This window comes from Haliaeetus leucocephalus, unplaced genomic scaffold, assembly GCF_000737465.1.
Source record: "Haliaeetus leucocephalus isolate CR32 unplaced genomic scaffold, Haliaeetus_leucocephalus-4.0 Scaffold144, whole genome shotgun sequence".
Classification (NCBI taxonomy): Eukaryota; Metazoa; Chordata; class Aves; order Accipitriformes; family Accipitridae; genus Haliaeetus; species Haliaeetus leucocephalus.
In genome coordinates, this window is record NW_010972580.1 from 324,674 (window position 1) to 336,623 (window position 11,950).

At 66.5% G+C, this 11,950-nt stretch overlaps 1 protein-coding gene across 1 annotated transcript in view; it reads left to right on the forward strand.

The window, feature by feature from the left end:
- ADAM11 (ADAM metallopeptidase domain 11) overlaps positions 1-9,876 on the forward strand; it is a 12,675-nt gene extending 2,799 nt beyond the window's left edge. The window contains exons 2-26 of the mRNA XM_010561434.1: positions 890-1,117; positions 2,600-2,676; positions 3,059-3,125; positions 3,594-3,679; positions 3,772-3,838; positions 4,007-4,055; positions 4,158-4,225; positions 4,604-4,678; positions 4,763-4,834; positions 5,422-5,588; positions 5,665-5,749; positions 5,832-5,922; positions 6,034-6,085; positions 6,246-6,345; positions 6,652-6,723; positions 6,820-6,912; positions 7,036-7,116; positions 7,199-7,249; positions 7,987-8,050; positions 8,145-8,244; positions 8,321-8,440; positions 8,534-8,702; positions 8,785-8,899; positions 9,200-9,290; positions 9,831-9,876. Of these exons, the coding sequence (XP_010559736.1) occupies positions 890-1,117; positions 2,600-2,676; positions 3,059-3,125; positions 3,594-3,679; positions 3,772-3,838; positions 4,007-4,055; positions 4,158-4,225; positions 4,604-4,678; positions 4,763-4,834; positions 5,422-5,588; positions 5,665-5,749; positions 5,832-5,922; positions 6,034-6,085; positions 6,246-6,345; positions 6,652-6,723; positions 6,820-6,912; positions 7,036-7,116; positions 7,199-7,249; positions 7,987-8,050; positions 8,145-8,244; positions 8,321-8,440; positions 8,534-8,702; positions 8,785-8,899; positions 9,200-9,290; positions 9,831-9,876 (2,286 nt within the window). The remainder of the gene's footprint in view (positions 1-889; positions 1,118-2,599; positions 2,677-3,058; positions 3,126-3,593; positions 3,680-3,771; positions 3,839-4,006; positions 4,056-4,157; positions 4,226-4,603; positions 4,679-4,762; positions 4,835-5,421; positions 5,589-5,664; positions 5,750-5,831; positions 5,923-6,033; positions 6,086-6,245; positions 6,346-6,651; positions 6,724-6,819; positions 6,913-7,035; positions 7,117-7,198; positions 7,250-7,986; positions 8,051-8,144; positions 8,245-8,320; positions 8,441-8,533; positions 8,703-8,784; positions 8,900-9,199; positions 9,291-9,830) is intronic.
- Positions 9,877-11,950: the final 2,074 nt, after the last annotated feature.

The following is an 11,950-nucleotide window of genomic DNA, read 5'->3' on the forward strand; positions in this document are numbered from 1 at the left end:
AGCGGCCCCCCCCCGCCCCGCCGTTTCGTGTCCCCTGGGTGTCCCCTCCGGGAGGTGTCCCCCCATAGCCGCCCCTTAGGTCCCCTCTGGGATGTGTCCCCATATCGGCTCCCCTGTCCCCTGGGTGTCCCCCGAGGAGATGTCCCCATAGCGGCCCTCCGCGTCCCCTTGGCAGGTGTCCCCATAGCAGCCCTCTGGTGTCCCCTGGGTGTCCCCTCTGGAGGTGGCCCTACACCAGCCCTCCTGTCCCCTCCGTGTCCCCCCTGGGGGGTGTCCCCCATAAAGGCCTTCCGTGCCCCCTCAGGAGGTGTCCCAGTGGGTGATGGAGGGCTGGAAGAGGGACGTGTCCCCATCCCAGTCCCCCATATCCCCTGGACGTACCCTCGGGAGGTGTCCCCATCCCGGCCCTCCCTGTCCCCTGGACGTCCCCTCCAGGATGCGCTGCTGTGCCCAGACCTCCCCCCGCTTCCTCTAGGTGCAATGGCGTTTCTGGGTCCCCCACGTCCCCTGGGTGCCCCCCTGTGGGATGCATCGCTTTACCAGCCACCCGTGTGTCCTGGGTGTCCCCTCCAGGACATGCCACTGTGTCCAAGGCCCCCTGAGCTTCCCCTCCCAGATGTGTCCCCATACTGGTCCCCCACGTCCCCCAGGCACCCCCCAGCCTGTGCTTGCTGGGTGTCCCCTCCTGAACGCACCACCGTACCTGGGTGTCCCCCCCATATCACCCACCATCCACCCTGGGACATGTCCCCATACCCACCCTCCATGTCCCCTGGGTATTCCCTCCGGGACAGGGGTGTCCCCTTGGGGATGCAGTGCCACACTTGGGTCACCCTAGAGTGCATCCCTATCCCCATCCCTCCTTGTCCCCAGCCCCCCGTGTCCCCAGCCGTCCCTGGGCCACCATGACCTGCTCCCCTCGCCCACAGGTCCCGCCGCGCAGGCCGGCTCGCTGCAGCGGAGGCTCCCCCGGGCCGGATGGCAGGACGGGCGGGTCGTTTCCCAAATCACCCACCCCAGCAGGCTGGTGGGGCACAGCTCGGGAGGAGAAGTCCAGAAGCATCAGCTGGACACCAGGGTCAGGAATGAGCCTGGAGGAGGAGGAGGAGGAGGCCCTGTAAGTGAACTGCACCCCCCCCCCCATCTGCTCTCTTTTGGGGGTCCCTGGGTGGGTGGGCATGTCCCCCGGCAGCTGCCGTGGCCGGCCCGGCTGCACCCCAGCATGTGCGCGACCACCGGCATCCTAAACCGGGGCCTTCATCCCCCCGGGGACCGTACCACCGCTGTTCCCCTCCCCAGTGGGGCATCGATGTGTGCCCCGAAATCCCATTAAATCTGGGTACCGGGGATGCGCGCGCGGGTGTTAGGAGAGATGAAATGGGAGCGGGCAGGCAGGCAGCAGGCAGGTCTCCTGCAGAATGAATGGGCTCATGGCTCCGGCGCCAGGGAGGACGGATCCAGGCCACGTGGGAGCAGCCCCATGCATCCCACCCGTTGCCACCCCCCAAGCCACAGCTGTTTTCCCACCCTGGGCTTGGTGCATCCACGCTGGCCGGCGACCTTCACCCCGGGACCGGCGGCTGGTTTGCCTGGCATTTCGGGGAGCCGGCACACACGTCCCATCCGGCACGGGGAGGGGGTTGATGCTTTCAAAGAGGCAGTGGCGGCTGCGGAGGCTGGCGCGCATCGATCCCCCCCATCCTTGCCGGATAAAAAGTGAAATAATGAGCTGCAATTGCCGCAAAGGTGATTTAAACCCGGCATTAAGTAAAACCACCGGATGCCGGAAAATGCCGGTGGGTGGCCGGGCCGCCGCCAGTGCTGGCGGGATTTTAGGGAGGTGTTAAGCCAGGGCATGGTGGGGGGATGGAGCGGCTGCAGATCCCGGGGAATTTGCAGTTCGGTCCCAGCGGCAGCACCGGCGGAGCTCCAGTGAGCCTTTCCTGGCCGCGCTGCCTGACTCGGTGGACACAGTCTTGGCCCAGGACGTCCCCTCCTCGGGGTGCTGCATGGTGGCAAACGGGTCCTCATCCCCATGTCACTGTCCTGAGCTGCGCCCGGGGTCTCAGCAAGGGGATGGGGCACCCTAGGAAAGGTTTGGCTTTCCCTGGCCATCGTTTCCCCCCAGTGGAAAGCCCTGGGGCTCCTGGGGGACATGCTGGTGGTGATGGACCCTCACCCATGCAGTGAGTTTGCCGGGTCTCAGGCGGGCACCGCAGAGCACGGCTCCCGCTGCCGCTGGCAGGAATTAGGTCAGGAGCGACGGGCGCCGCAGGGCGGGTGAAACGCCGGCTCGGCACTGCCGCGGCTGAGCCGGGCCCGCTGGGGGTGGAGGTGATGCTCTGGCAACCCCTACCCAAATATGGCTCCTGAGGAGGTGGGCGATGGGATGCAGGTGCCCTCGTGGCACTGCAGGAGTGATGATCTTGGGGCAAAAAACCAGCTTTTTTCCTTTACGTTGAATTTTGGGAGGTTAAAAATAAAAGTGCACCTTTAGAGGCCGCATATTTGGGTTGGTTTTTTTTTTTTTATTAGTTTAATTTTTAATTTTCTTTCGGGGGCTGGTGCGGGGGAGCTGACGGCTCCAGCTCTCTTGCAGGGGCTGCACCTGGCGCAGGTGAGCTTCGTGGTGCGCGCCTTCGGCTCGGCCTTCACCCTCGACCTCCAGCTGAACCAGTGAGCAGCTCCGGGGGTCTTAGCGGGGTGGGGGGCACCCACTGTGGGGCCGGGGGCACCTGCCATGGGGCTGTCACTGTCCCCCAGCAGGAGGGAGGGGGTGGAGAAGTCAGGGGTCCTTGGGGACAGGGGTGGGTTGTGTGGAGCCATCCCAGCTCCAGTACCGGAGCTGAGCTGGGGGGGTGGGGGGGAAGAGGGGCCTGTGGGGTGCCAGCACCCTCCCAAAGTGGGGGTTCCCGCACCAGGGTGATGCCACGTGCGTGGGTGGGTGCACAATGAGGGTGCTGCCGGCAGGGCCACGGCTGCTGCCATCTCCCTCCTCCTCTTCTTCCTCTTCCTCCCCACCGCTGTGGCCTCTCACCCACCCACCTGATCCCGGCAGCCACCTCCTCGCATCCCACTACGTGGAGCGGCACGTCGGCACGGGCAGCAACAGCAGCCATAGCACGGTAAGCTGCGTGCCGCGCCGTGCCGTGCCAGCGCTGGGGTCACGGTGGCAAATTTGTAACTCCAGCAGAAGCCCAGGAGTGGCCACCAGCAGCTCAGCATCTCCACCTGGGTGGTCTTGGGATGCCCCCCCTGCCCCTGGGGTGCCCAGCCCAGGCATCAGGGTGCTGCCCCAGTGGGGGATGGGGGGATGCATCTCACGTGGGTGCTGGTGATGGGTGATCCCCAGGATGCTTTGGCACACGCTGCCAGCCTTGCCCCGGGCAGCAGTGGGTGCCCACCCACGTGCCGTGGGTGCCAGGCGCACCCCAAGGGTGAGGGGCAGCGAACCCCAGAGCCGCCAGCCCGGGGATGCGGGCTCCTGGGGATGCTGGTGAGGGGGGCAGCTGCCTGCGCAGCAGCGGGCAGGATGGGACCCAGGGGCAGGGGCAGGGTCCGTCTGGCTCAGCCGCCTCTCCCCGCTGTGGCAGGGTGCGGGGGAGCACTGCTACTACCAGGGCCGGATCCGGGGGCAGCCCTACTCCTTCGTGGCTCTCTCCAGTTGCCACGGCCTGCGGTGAGTACCCCCCGTCACCAGGCGGGCCGAAAGGGGGGCTGTGGGGGGGGGCTGCACCCCTCTGCAACCTGTCACCCCCCCTCTCTTTGCAGCGGGGTCTTCTCAGACGGCCGAGCCACCTACCTGATCGAGCCCCAGGTGGGCGTTGAGCACGGGCAGGTGAGTGGTGGCACCGGGACCTGCCATGTGCCTGCCTCAGTTTCCCCACTGCAGCATTACAGGTCTGGCTGTGGCTCGGGGACAGCCTTGGGGACTCAGGGACGTGGCGGTCCCCCTTCCACACTGTCACGTCCACGTGTGGCTGTGACACTCATCTCCCCATGGCAGGGCCTTCGACCGCACGTCATCCAGCGTGTCCCCAGCTGTGCCGGACCGGGTGAGCCTTTGCACAGAGCCGGCGCTCGTCCCTGAGGACTGGTGACGGTGGCCCCAGTGGCCCCGTGTCCTGTGCCCCACCAGCTCTGTCCCTTCCCTCCAGGCTGCCTCTTCCCTGCGCTGAACCAGCCCATCGCGGGTGGGTTACCAAAGCTGCGGTGGCGGCGGCAGGTTAGCAGGGACAATGGGGGACATGGGGCAGGGGACAAGGACGCTTGACCCCAGTTGGTGTCTGGCTGCCGGCTCAGCCTCGCTAGGATGGCCGCTTGCCCATGGCACAGCTCTGCCGTGGGTGCAGCCGGGCTGGTTTGTGAGTGCTGGGGATGTGGTTGCAGGACGATGCTCCTGCGTGGGCTCGGGGATGCCCTGGGGACCCACTGGCAATGCTGGGGGGGATCCACCCCGAGCCCACCCAGGTGGCGTTCCCCACCTCCATGCATCCCAACTATCCCTCACGAGCAGCCACAAAAGGGGTTAAAAAGCCCCTTTGCTGGGGCTCGGCAGGTGGATCCTGCCGGAGCTGGCTCAGCTGTGGGCTCCTGCCGGCAGGTACGCCGAGCCCAGCACACGGTTCACAGTGAGACCAAGTACATCGAGCTGGCGGTGGTGAACGACCATCAGCTGGTAAGCACGGGGGGTCCTGGAGCTGGGGGGGTGGGGGGTCAGGGTGGCCCCCCTGGCCCAACCTGGCCCCTGGTGCCCCCCCAGTTCCTGCAGCTCCGCAAGTCTGTGGTTCTCACCAGCAACTTCGCCAAGTCCGTGGTCAACCTGGCCGACATGGTGAGAGGGTTTGTCCCTGGGGGGGGGGGTTGTCTCTGGGGGAGGTTGTCCCAAGGGAGTTCTCCCCAGCACCTGGTGGGTTTGTCCCTAGGAGGTTTGTCCCACTGAGGGTTTGCCCTTGAGGGGACTGTCCCCAGTAGCTGGTGGGTTTGTCCCCAGGGAGTTTGTCCCTGGTTCCTGCTGGGTTTGTCCCAGGGGGATCTATCCCCGGGGGGTTGGGGTCCCTTGGGGGTTTGTCCCACTGTTTTTTTATTGCTGTTTGTCCCCAGGGGTTTGGTCTGCAGCACCCGGTGGGTTTGTCCCACTGGTGGTTTGTCCCCAGGGGATTGTCCCGGGGGTGGGGGTTGTGCCCAGCTCCTGGGGGATTTGCCCCCAGGGAGTTTGTCCTCAGAGGGTTTGTCCCTGGTGCCTGGTGGGTTTGTCCCTGGGAGGGTTGTCCCTGGGTGGGATTGTCCCCAGCAGGTCGGTCCCTGGCACCTGATGGGTTTGTCTCTGGGGCTTTGCCCCCCAGGGGTTTGTCGCCGGTAGCTGGTGGGTTTGTCCCGGGGAGGAGTTTCATGCTCAGCACTGTCCCCTCATCCCCACAGATCTACAAGGAGCAGCTCAACACCCGCATCGTGCTGGTGGCCATGGAGACGTGGGCCTCGGAAGACCGGATCCGGATGGGGGAAGACTCCCTGGAGACCCTGAATGAGTTCGTGAAGTACCGGCGCGAGGGACCAGCGGAGCAGAGTGACACCGTCCACCTCTTCTCGTGAGCGTCGCAGCCGTGTCACCTCCCCGGGGACGGGAGCTGCCGTCCCCCGTCCCCACCGTCCTCTTCCTCGCAGGGGTCGGACGTTTCAGAGCAGCCGCAGCGGCACCGCCTTCGTGGGCGGCATCTGCTCGCCTGCCCGCGCCGGGGGCGTCAACGAGGTGGGTGCGGCGAGACCCCCCCATGAGAGCGGGCTGGGAATGGGGGGGTCCCTCCGGTGACTCCCCCGTCCCTCCGGTGCAGTACGGCAACGTGGCGGCCATGGCGGTGACGCTGGCGCAGACGCTGGGGCAGAACGTGGGCATGATGTGGAACAAGCACCGCACGGCCGCAGGTACCTGCCACCCCCCCTGGGAGCAGGATGGGGACACTGCAGGGACACTGTGGGGACACCAAGCCAGCAGCCGGACAGCTGGCACCCCCAGCCCATCTCCTCTCCTCCCAGGGGACTGCCGGTGTCCGGACTCGTGGCTGGGCTGCATCATGGAGGACACAGGGTGGGTGCCCGCTCAGGGTGGCACTGCCATCGTCCCCCGCATGCCTTGTGTCACTGCTGGGGACATCGCCGAGGGTCCTGCCCCATTTTGGGTGACCAGCCGTGCCTGGCGATGCCACCCGGGGGGGTACAGGGGGGTGACGGTGGCCCCCGCCCTGCAGGTACTACCTCCCGCGGAAGTTCTCCCGCTGCAGCATTGATGAGTACAACCAGTTCCTGCAGGACGGCGGCGGCAGCTGCCTCTTCAACAAACCCCTGAAGGTAACGGCCCCCCCTGACCCTCCGAGCCCTGGGGAAGCAACGCCCCTGGGGCAGCTCCAAGGGTCCCTCGGGACTTGCGGTCTCCCCCAGCCCTTGCCACGTCCAAGGTAACGGTGCCAGCATCAAACCTGGTGTCCCCGGCGGGGAACAGAGCCGGACCCTCATGCTTGATGGCAAAAAGCAAGCAGTGTCGGTATCCTGCCGTTCCCCTGGGGATGCGATGCCCTTTTGGGGGGGGATTGTGGCAGCACCCTGCTTGGGGACACCCCCAGTAGCTCTCGCTTCCCCCCACCTCGATCCCGGCAGCTCCTGGACCCTCCGGAGTGCGGCAACGGCTTCGTGGAGGCAGGAGAGGAGTGCGACTGCGGCTCGCTGGCGGTGAGTGGGGACCGAGGTCTGCTCACCGCGGCCGTGCCCGGGGGCTGCCGGCATTGCCGGGTGGCTGACGTGCCACGCCGGCTGCTGTCCCGGCAGGAGTGCGCGAAGAGCGGGGGAAACTGCTGCAAGAAGTGCACGCTGACCCACGACGCCATGTGCAGCGATGGGCTCTGCTGCAAAGGCTGCAAGGTGTGGGGCCGCGGGGGGTGGGGGGGGCCAGATCCGGCATCCCACGGGGCCAGATCCGGCGAGCTGCCGGGGTTCCTGTGCTGTGGGCTCCTGATGTGGTGGCTTCATCCCCCCCGGGTGCAGTACGAGCCACGTGGCGTGTCCTGCCGGGAGGCCGTGAACGAGTGCGACATTCCTGAGACCTGCACTGGGGACTCCAGCCAGGTGAGCTGGGCTGGAGGGGGAAGCGGGGGGATGCGTTTCGGGGCCATGTGGCATCACCCGTCCTCTTCTCCATGTCCCCCAGTGTCCCCCCAACCTCCACAAGCTGGACGGCTACTTCTGTGAAAACGAGCAGGTGAGTCCAGCCCGGCATGGTGGGACACAGCAGTGGGGCTCGGGCATGTCCCATGAGCTCGGGCACATTCCCGTGGGGCTCTGGCATGTCCCATGGGGTTGGACACATCCCTTGGGCTCCAGCATGTCCCTGTAGACTCCAGCATCCTGGTACTTGGGCATGTCAGCAATCGCAGCTGCGGCTGAGCCACACACATATGCACAGGTGTGGGGTTTGGGGGGAGCTGGATCCTGCAGTAGCCGGGGTCCCTGGGATGTGCAAGCCCTCCCCATGCAGCGGTTCATCATCCCAGCACTGTGCAAACCCGGGCTGTGGTCCCTGTGCCACGCACCTTCCCGTGTGTCTGTGTTTGCGCATGGCTGTGGCCCTGGCACCTTGTAATTTTTCTTGTCCGTGTGCTGCTTCCTTGTGCACAGGCGCCTGCAGCGATGGCCCGTGCGAGCCTCCCTCATCCACGTGCATCTGCAGCCGTGGGCCATGCAAACTTTTCACACACACGCGTGCATGGCTCCCTGTGCCCCGAAAACTGTCCCGTGGCCGTGCACACACGTGGGTCCCCGGTCCCCGTGAACCTGCCCCCTGCCCATACAGCTGGGGTGGTGGTCCCAGGGCCAAGCACGTGGGGGGGGGGTGTGGGTGTGGGTGTGTGTGTCATTGTCCTCACACCACCTCTGTGTCCACGCACACACGCGTGCAAGCCCCTCCCCAGCCCCATGACCCCTCTCCCTGTTCCCCAGGGACGATGCTACGGCGGGCGCTGCAAAACCAGAGACCGGCAGTGCAACGCGCTGTGGGGCCGCAGTAAGTGCCAGCCCCGGGGTGGCTTTGCCAGGACAAGGTGGTGGTGGGGGGAAGGTCAGCAGGTGACAAGCAGGTGACACCCATTTTCTCCCAGGCTCGGCCGAGCGCTTCTGCTATGAGAAGCTCAACGTGGAGGGGACCGAGAGGGGCAACTGCGGGCGCGAGGGTCTGGGCTGGCTGCAGTGCAACAAGCAGTGAGTGAGCCTCGTCCCCCGTGTCGCCCGCCGGGTGCCACCCGCCGGCACCGGTGATGCCACCAGTGCCTTGCAGGGACGTCCTCTGCGGCTTCCTCCTCTGCGCCAACATCTCGGGCGCACCCCGGCTGGGCGAGCTCAGCGGCGAGATCGCCACCACCACCTTCTTCCACCAAAACCGCTACGTGGACTGCAGGTGGGTGCCACTGCCATGGGGACGGGGATGTCCCTGGGGGTGTGTGTGGGGGGGGGGGTCCTGGTGTCACCCACTCTCGCCATCCTGGCACAGGGGAGGCCACGTGCAGCTGGTGGATGGCTCAGACCTGAGCTACGTGGAGGACGGGACGCCCTGCGGGCCCGGCATGCTGTGTCTCGACCGCAAATGCCTTCCAGCCACGGCCTTTAACTTCAGCTCCTGCCCTGGCAGCTGGGACGGGAAGATCTGCTTCGACCATGGGGTGAGGGACACAGGAGGGGGGGACAAAGGGGACTCAGGGGGGTGTCGCGGCAGCGTGGAGGGGTGACACCGTGCCCTCGCAGGTTTGCAGCAATGAGGGCAAGTGCATCTGCCGGGCCGAGTGGACGGGGAAGGACTGCAGTGTCTACGACCCCATCCCTGAGCCGAAGCCGACGGGGGAGACTGAGCGATACAAGGGTCCGTGCGCCCCGCGGGGGGGTGGGGGGTGGGGGACAGGACGGGCTCCCCGTGCCCCTGCTGTCCCTGGTCCCCACAGGCTGGGACATCCCGCTTTGTCCCCAGCCATCCCCTGGGAGTCCAGTGTCACCACCACCCCCCCGCCCTGGTGCTGTGGCTCCGCTGGGCACAGCTGGGTCTTGTCCCCCCTCCAGGTCCCCACAGTGCTGGGGCTGCCCTGGGGCTGTGTCCTCATGTCCTGTCGTGTCCCCCCCACTGATGTGTGTCCCTGTCCCCTTTTCCCTGTCCCCTCTGTCACAGGTCCCAGTGGCACCAATATCATTATCGGCTCCATCGCGGGGGCCGTGCTGGTGGCTGCCATCGTCCTAGGGGGGACAGGCTGGGGATTTAAGTAAGCAGCCGCCGCATGGCTCGTCCCCTTCCATTGCCGGCACCGTCACCGGCCACGTCCCCCCACGCACCATCACCGTGCCAGGGCCAGGCCCCTACCCTCCTGGGGACACCCCAGGCACCCCTGGGTGGGGGCACCTCCAGCCCCCCCTGCCAGCTGGGCATCACCTGCAGCATGGTGGTCCCGCGGGGATGCCCAGTCCCCTTGTCCCTGCCCGGTCCCTTGTCCCAGCCCCTGCCTGATCCCCTGGCCCTGCCTGCCCTGCCTGCATGTGGCATCGGGGGTTCGCTGTCACCCTGACCCCTTGGTCAGTCCTGGCCCCGTCTGTCCCCAAGCATGGGGTGCTGGGGTGGGGGCTGTGTCGGTGACCCCCCCCCGTGTGTGTGTGTGTGTGTGCTCCTGCCTGGCACTGGGACACGTCTGCTGCCTGTGGGACCAGGGACACTGGGGGGGGCGGGTGACACACACACACCAGGGGGGACAGCAGGGACGGGGGGGTGGCACTAATGCTCCTCTCCTCTCCCCCTGCCACCCCCCAAGGAACATCCGCCGAGGAAGGTACGACCCGGCGCAGCAGGGAGTGTAACCGTCCCCCCCCATCGTCTCCTCCTCGTCACCGTCACCGTCACTGTCACCGTCACCGTCCGGCAGCCTGACGGCGTGGGAGCCCCCCCGGGCCGGGCCCGTCTGTCCGTGTCGCTGTGTGTCCGGCCGTGCTGTCTCCATCTCTGTGCCCCCCACAGCTGAAAAGAGACGGTGGTTGGGGGGGGGGGTCTGGCAGCAGCCCCCCTGATGCTGGCTCTTTTCGGCTCAGTGTCCCCCCATGTGTCGTCCCCCCCCCGTGTCACAGCCCCACACTAAACGTACCCCACTTCTGTGTTGCAGGTCCGGGGGGGCCTGAGCGGGGCTGCTCTGCTCCCCCCCCCCTCCCCAGCACCTCATTAACAGCAATTAAACGGGGCACCGCTGCCAAGAGTCCGGCCGAGGAGGAGAGCGGGGGGGCAGCACTCGGGACCACCCCCCCCGACCCCCACCACACCACCACGAATGTATGGGCCCCCCCCAGCCCCCGCCCTGGGGTCGGCGGCACTCCCAGCACTGGGATGAATGTACCTGCAGGGGCGAGCAGGGACCCCCCAGCCCCACATCCCCCCTCTCCCTCCCATCAGCATCTTCCAGCTTTGGGGCCTCGGTCCCCCCAATGGCAGGCCAGTACCCCAGGATGAGGCCAGTATACCCCAGGACCAGGCCAGTATACCCCAGGACCAGGCTAGCACCCTGCCCCAGTGCAGGGCCTGGGCATCGTGTCCCCCCCACCCCAGATGCCAGGTCTGGGATGGGGTCCATGGGGGCCAGGTCTGCACCTCCAGATGTGCCCCCCCCGCCCCGCAAAGTGGCTCAGCAGCCCCCAATGTGGGGCAAGTCCCCCCAAACTCTTCCCCTGCCCCCAAATGTCATGGCTGCACCTACCCAGCCATGGGACCCCGAGGTCCCCAGCGGTGGTGACCAGCACCCATGGGTGCCACGCTCTGTCTCTAGGGCAGGGACTGCCCCCCCCCCCCGCCCCCAGCTTCCCCAGCTCAGACAGCTAAACCCCAAACTGGTGGCACTGGGGGGGGGCAGGTGACAGCAGGGCCCACCCTGGGGCTGGGGTATGGGGTGAGCCCCAGGCTGGTGGCACACGGGACTGCTTGGTGGGTGGCACGTGTCACCTCAGCCCCATGGCAGGCTGATGGCATCTGTCCCCCCCCCCAGCAGGCTCGTGCACAGCACCTGGTGGGATGTCCCCTGTCCCCATGGCAGGTGGGTGGGATGTGTCACCCCATCCCCATGGCACATGTCACCCTGCATGGGGTGGCTCCGTAGGGCCACCCAACCCACAGCACCGTGGAGCACCAGGGGCAAACACTGGTCCCTTCAAACACTGGCGACAGCATTGGGGGGACACTCCTGGTGACTCTCAGCAGGGGAACAACAGGGGACGACACACCATGCCCATGGCGGTATGGGGGTGTCCCCTCTGTGCCCTCCCTTGCCTAGCGTCCCTGCTCGCCACCAGGCCCCTTTGCCACGGAGGCAGAGGGTGTCCCCAAGCTCAGCCAAGGCCAAAGTGTGTGGTGGCCCCCAGCATCGTGTGACAGCCCAGCTGGGCGCCCACGGGTCCCTTGGCTGTGGTGGCACCAGACAAGGGACAGGGCACCTCTGTGTCGGCGTGTCGGGAGGTGACAGCAGGACAGGGGGTGGCTGGACGTCCCCAGGCTTGGCTTCAGTGGTGGCTCCTCACGTGATGTATCACTGATGGGCTGGGGGACATGGGGCCACCACGGGCACAGGGGTGTCTGGACCAACCCCCCCCATCCCCACCACTGTCACCCCAAAGTCCCCACAGCTGTCACGGCCACAGTGCCGGGGTGGTCCCCGCAGCAAGGGGACGCCCCTCTTTCAGAGCAAGAAGCCACCGTTGTCACTGGGTTTGGGGACATTAATATATATATATATATATATAAAAAAATATTGGGGGTTTTTTTTCTTAATGATTTTAATGCTGTAAGGTCAAGTGGTGCCGCTGCGGACACGCCAGGTAGGGCCCACGGCTGGGATGGGGGGGTGCACCCGGTGCTTCCAGAGCCAAGAGAGCAAAACACACACCCCCCCCCCCC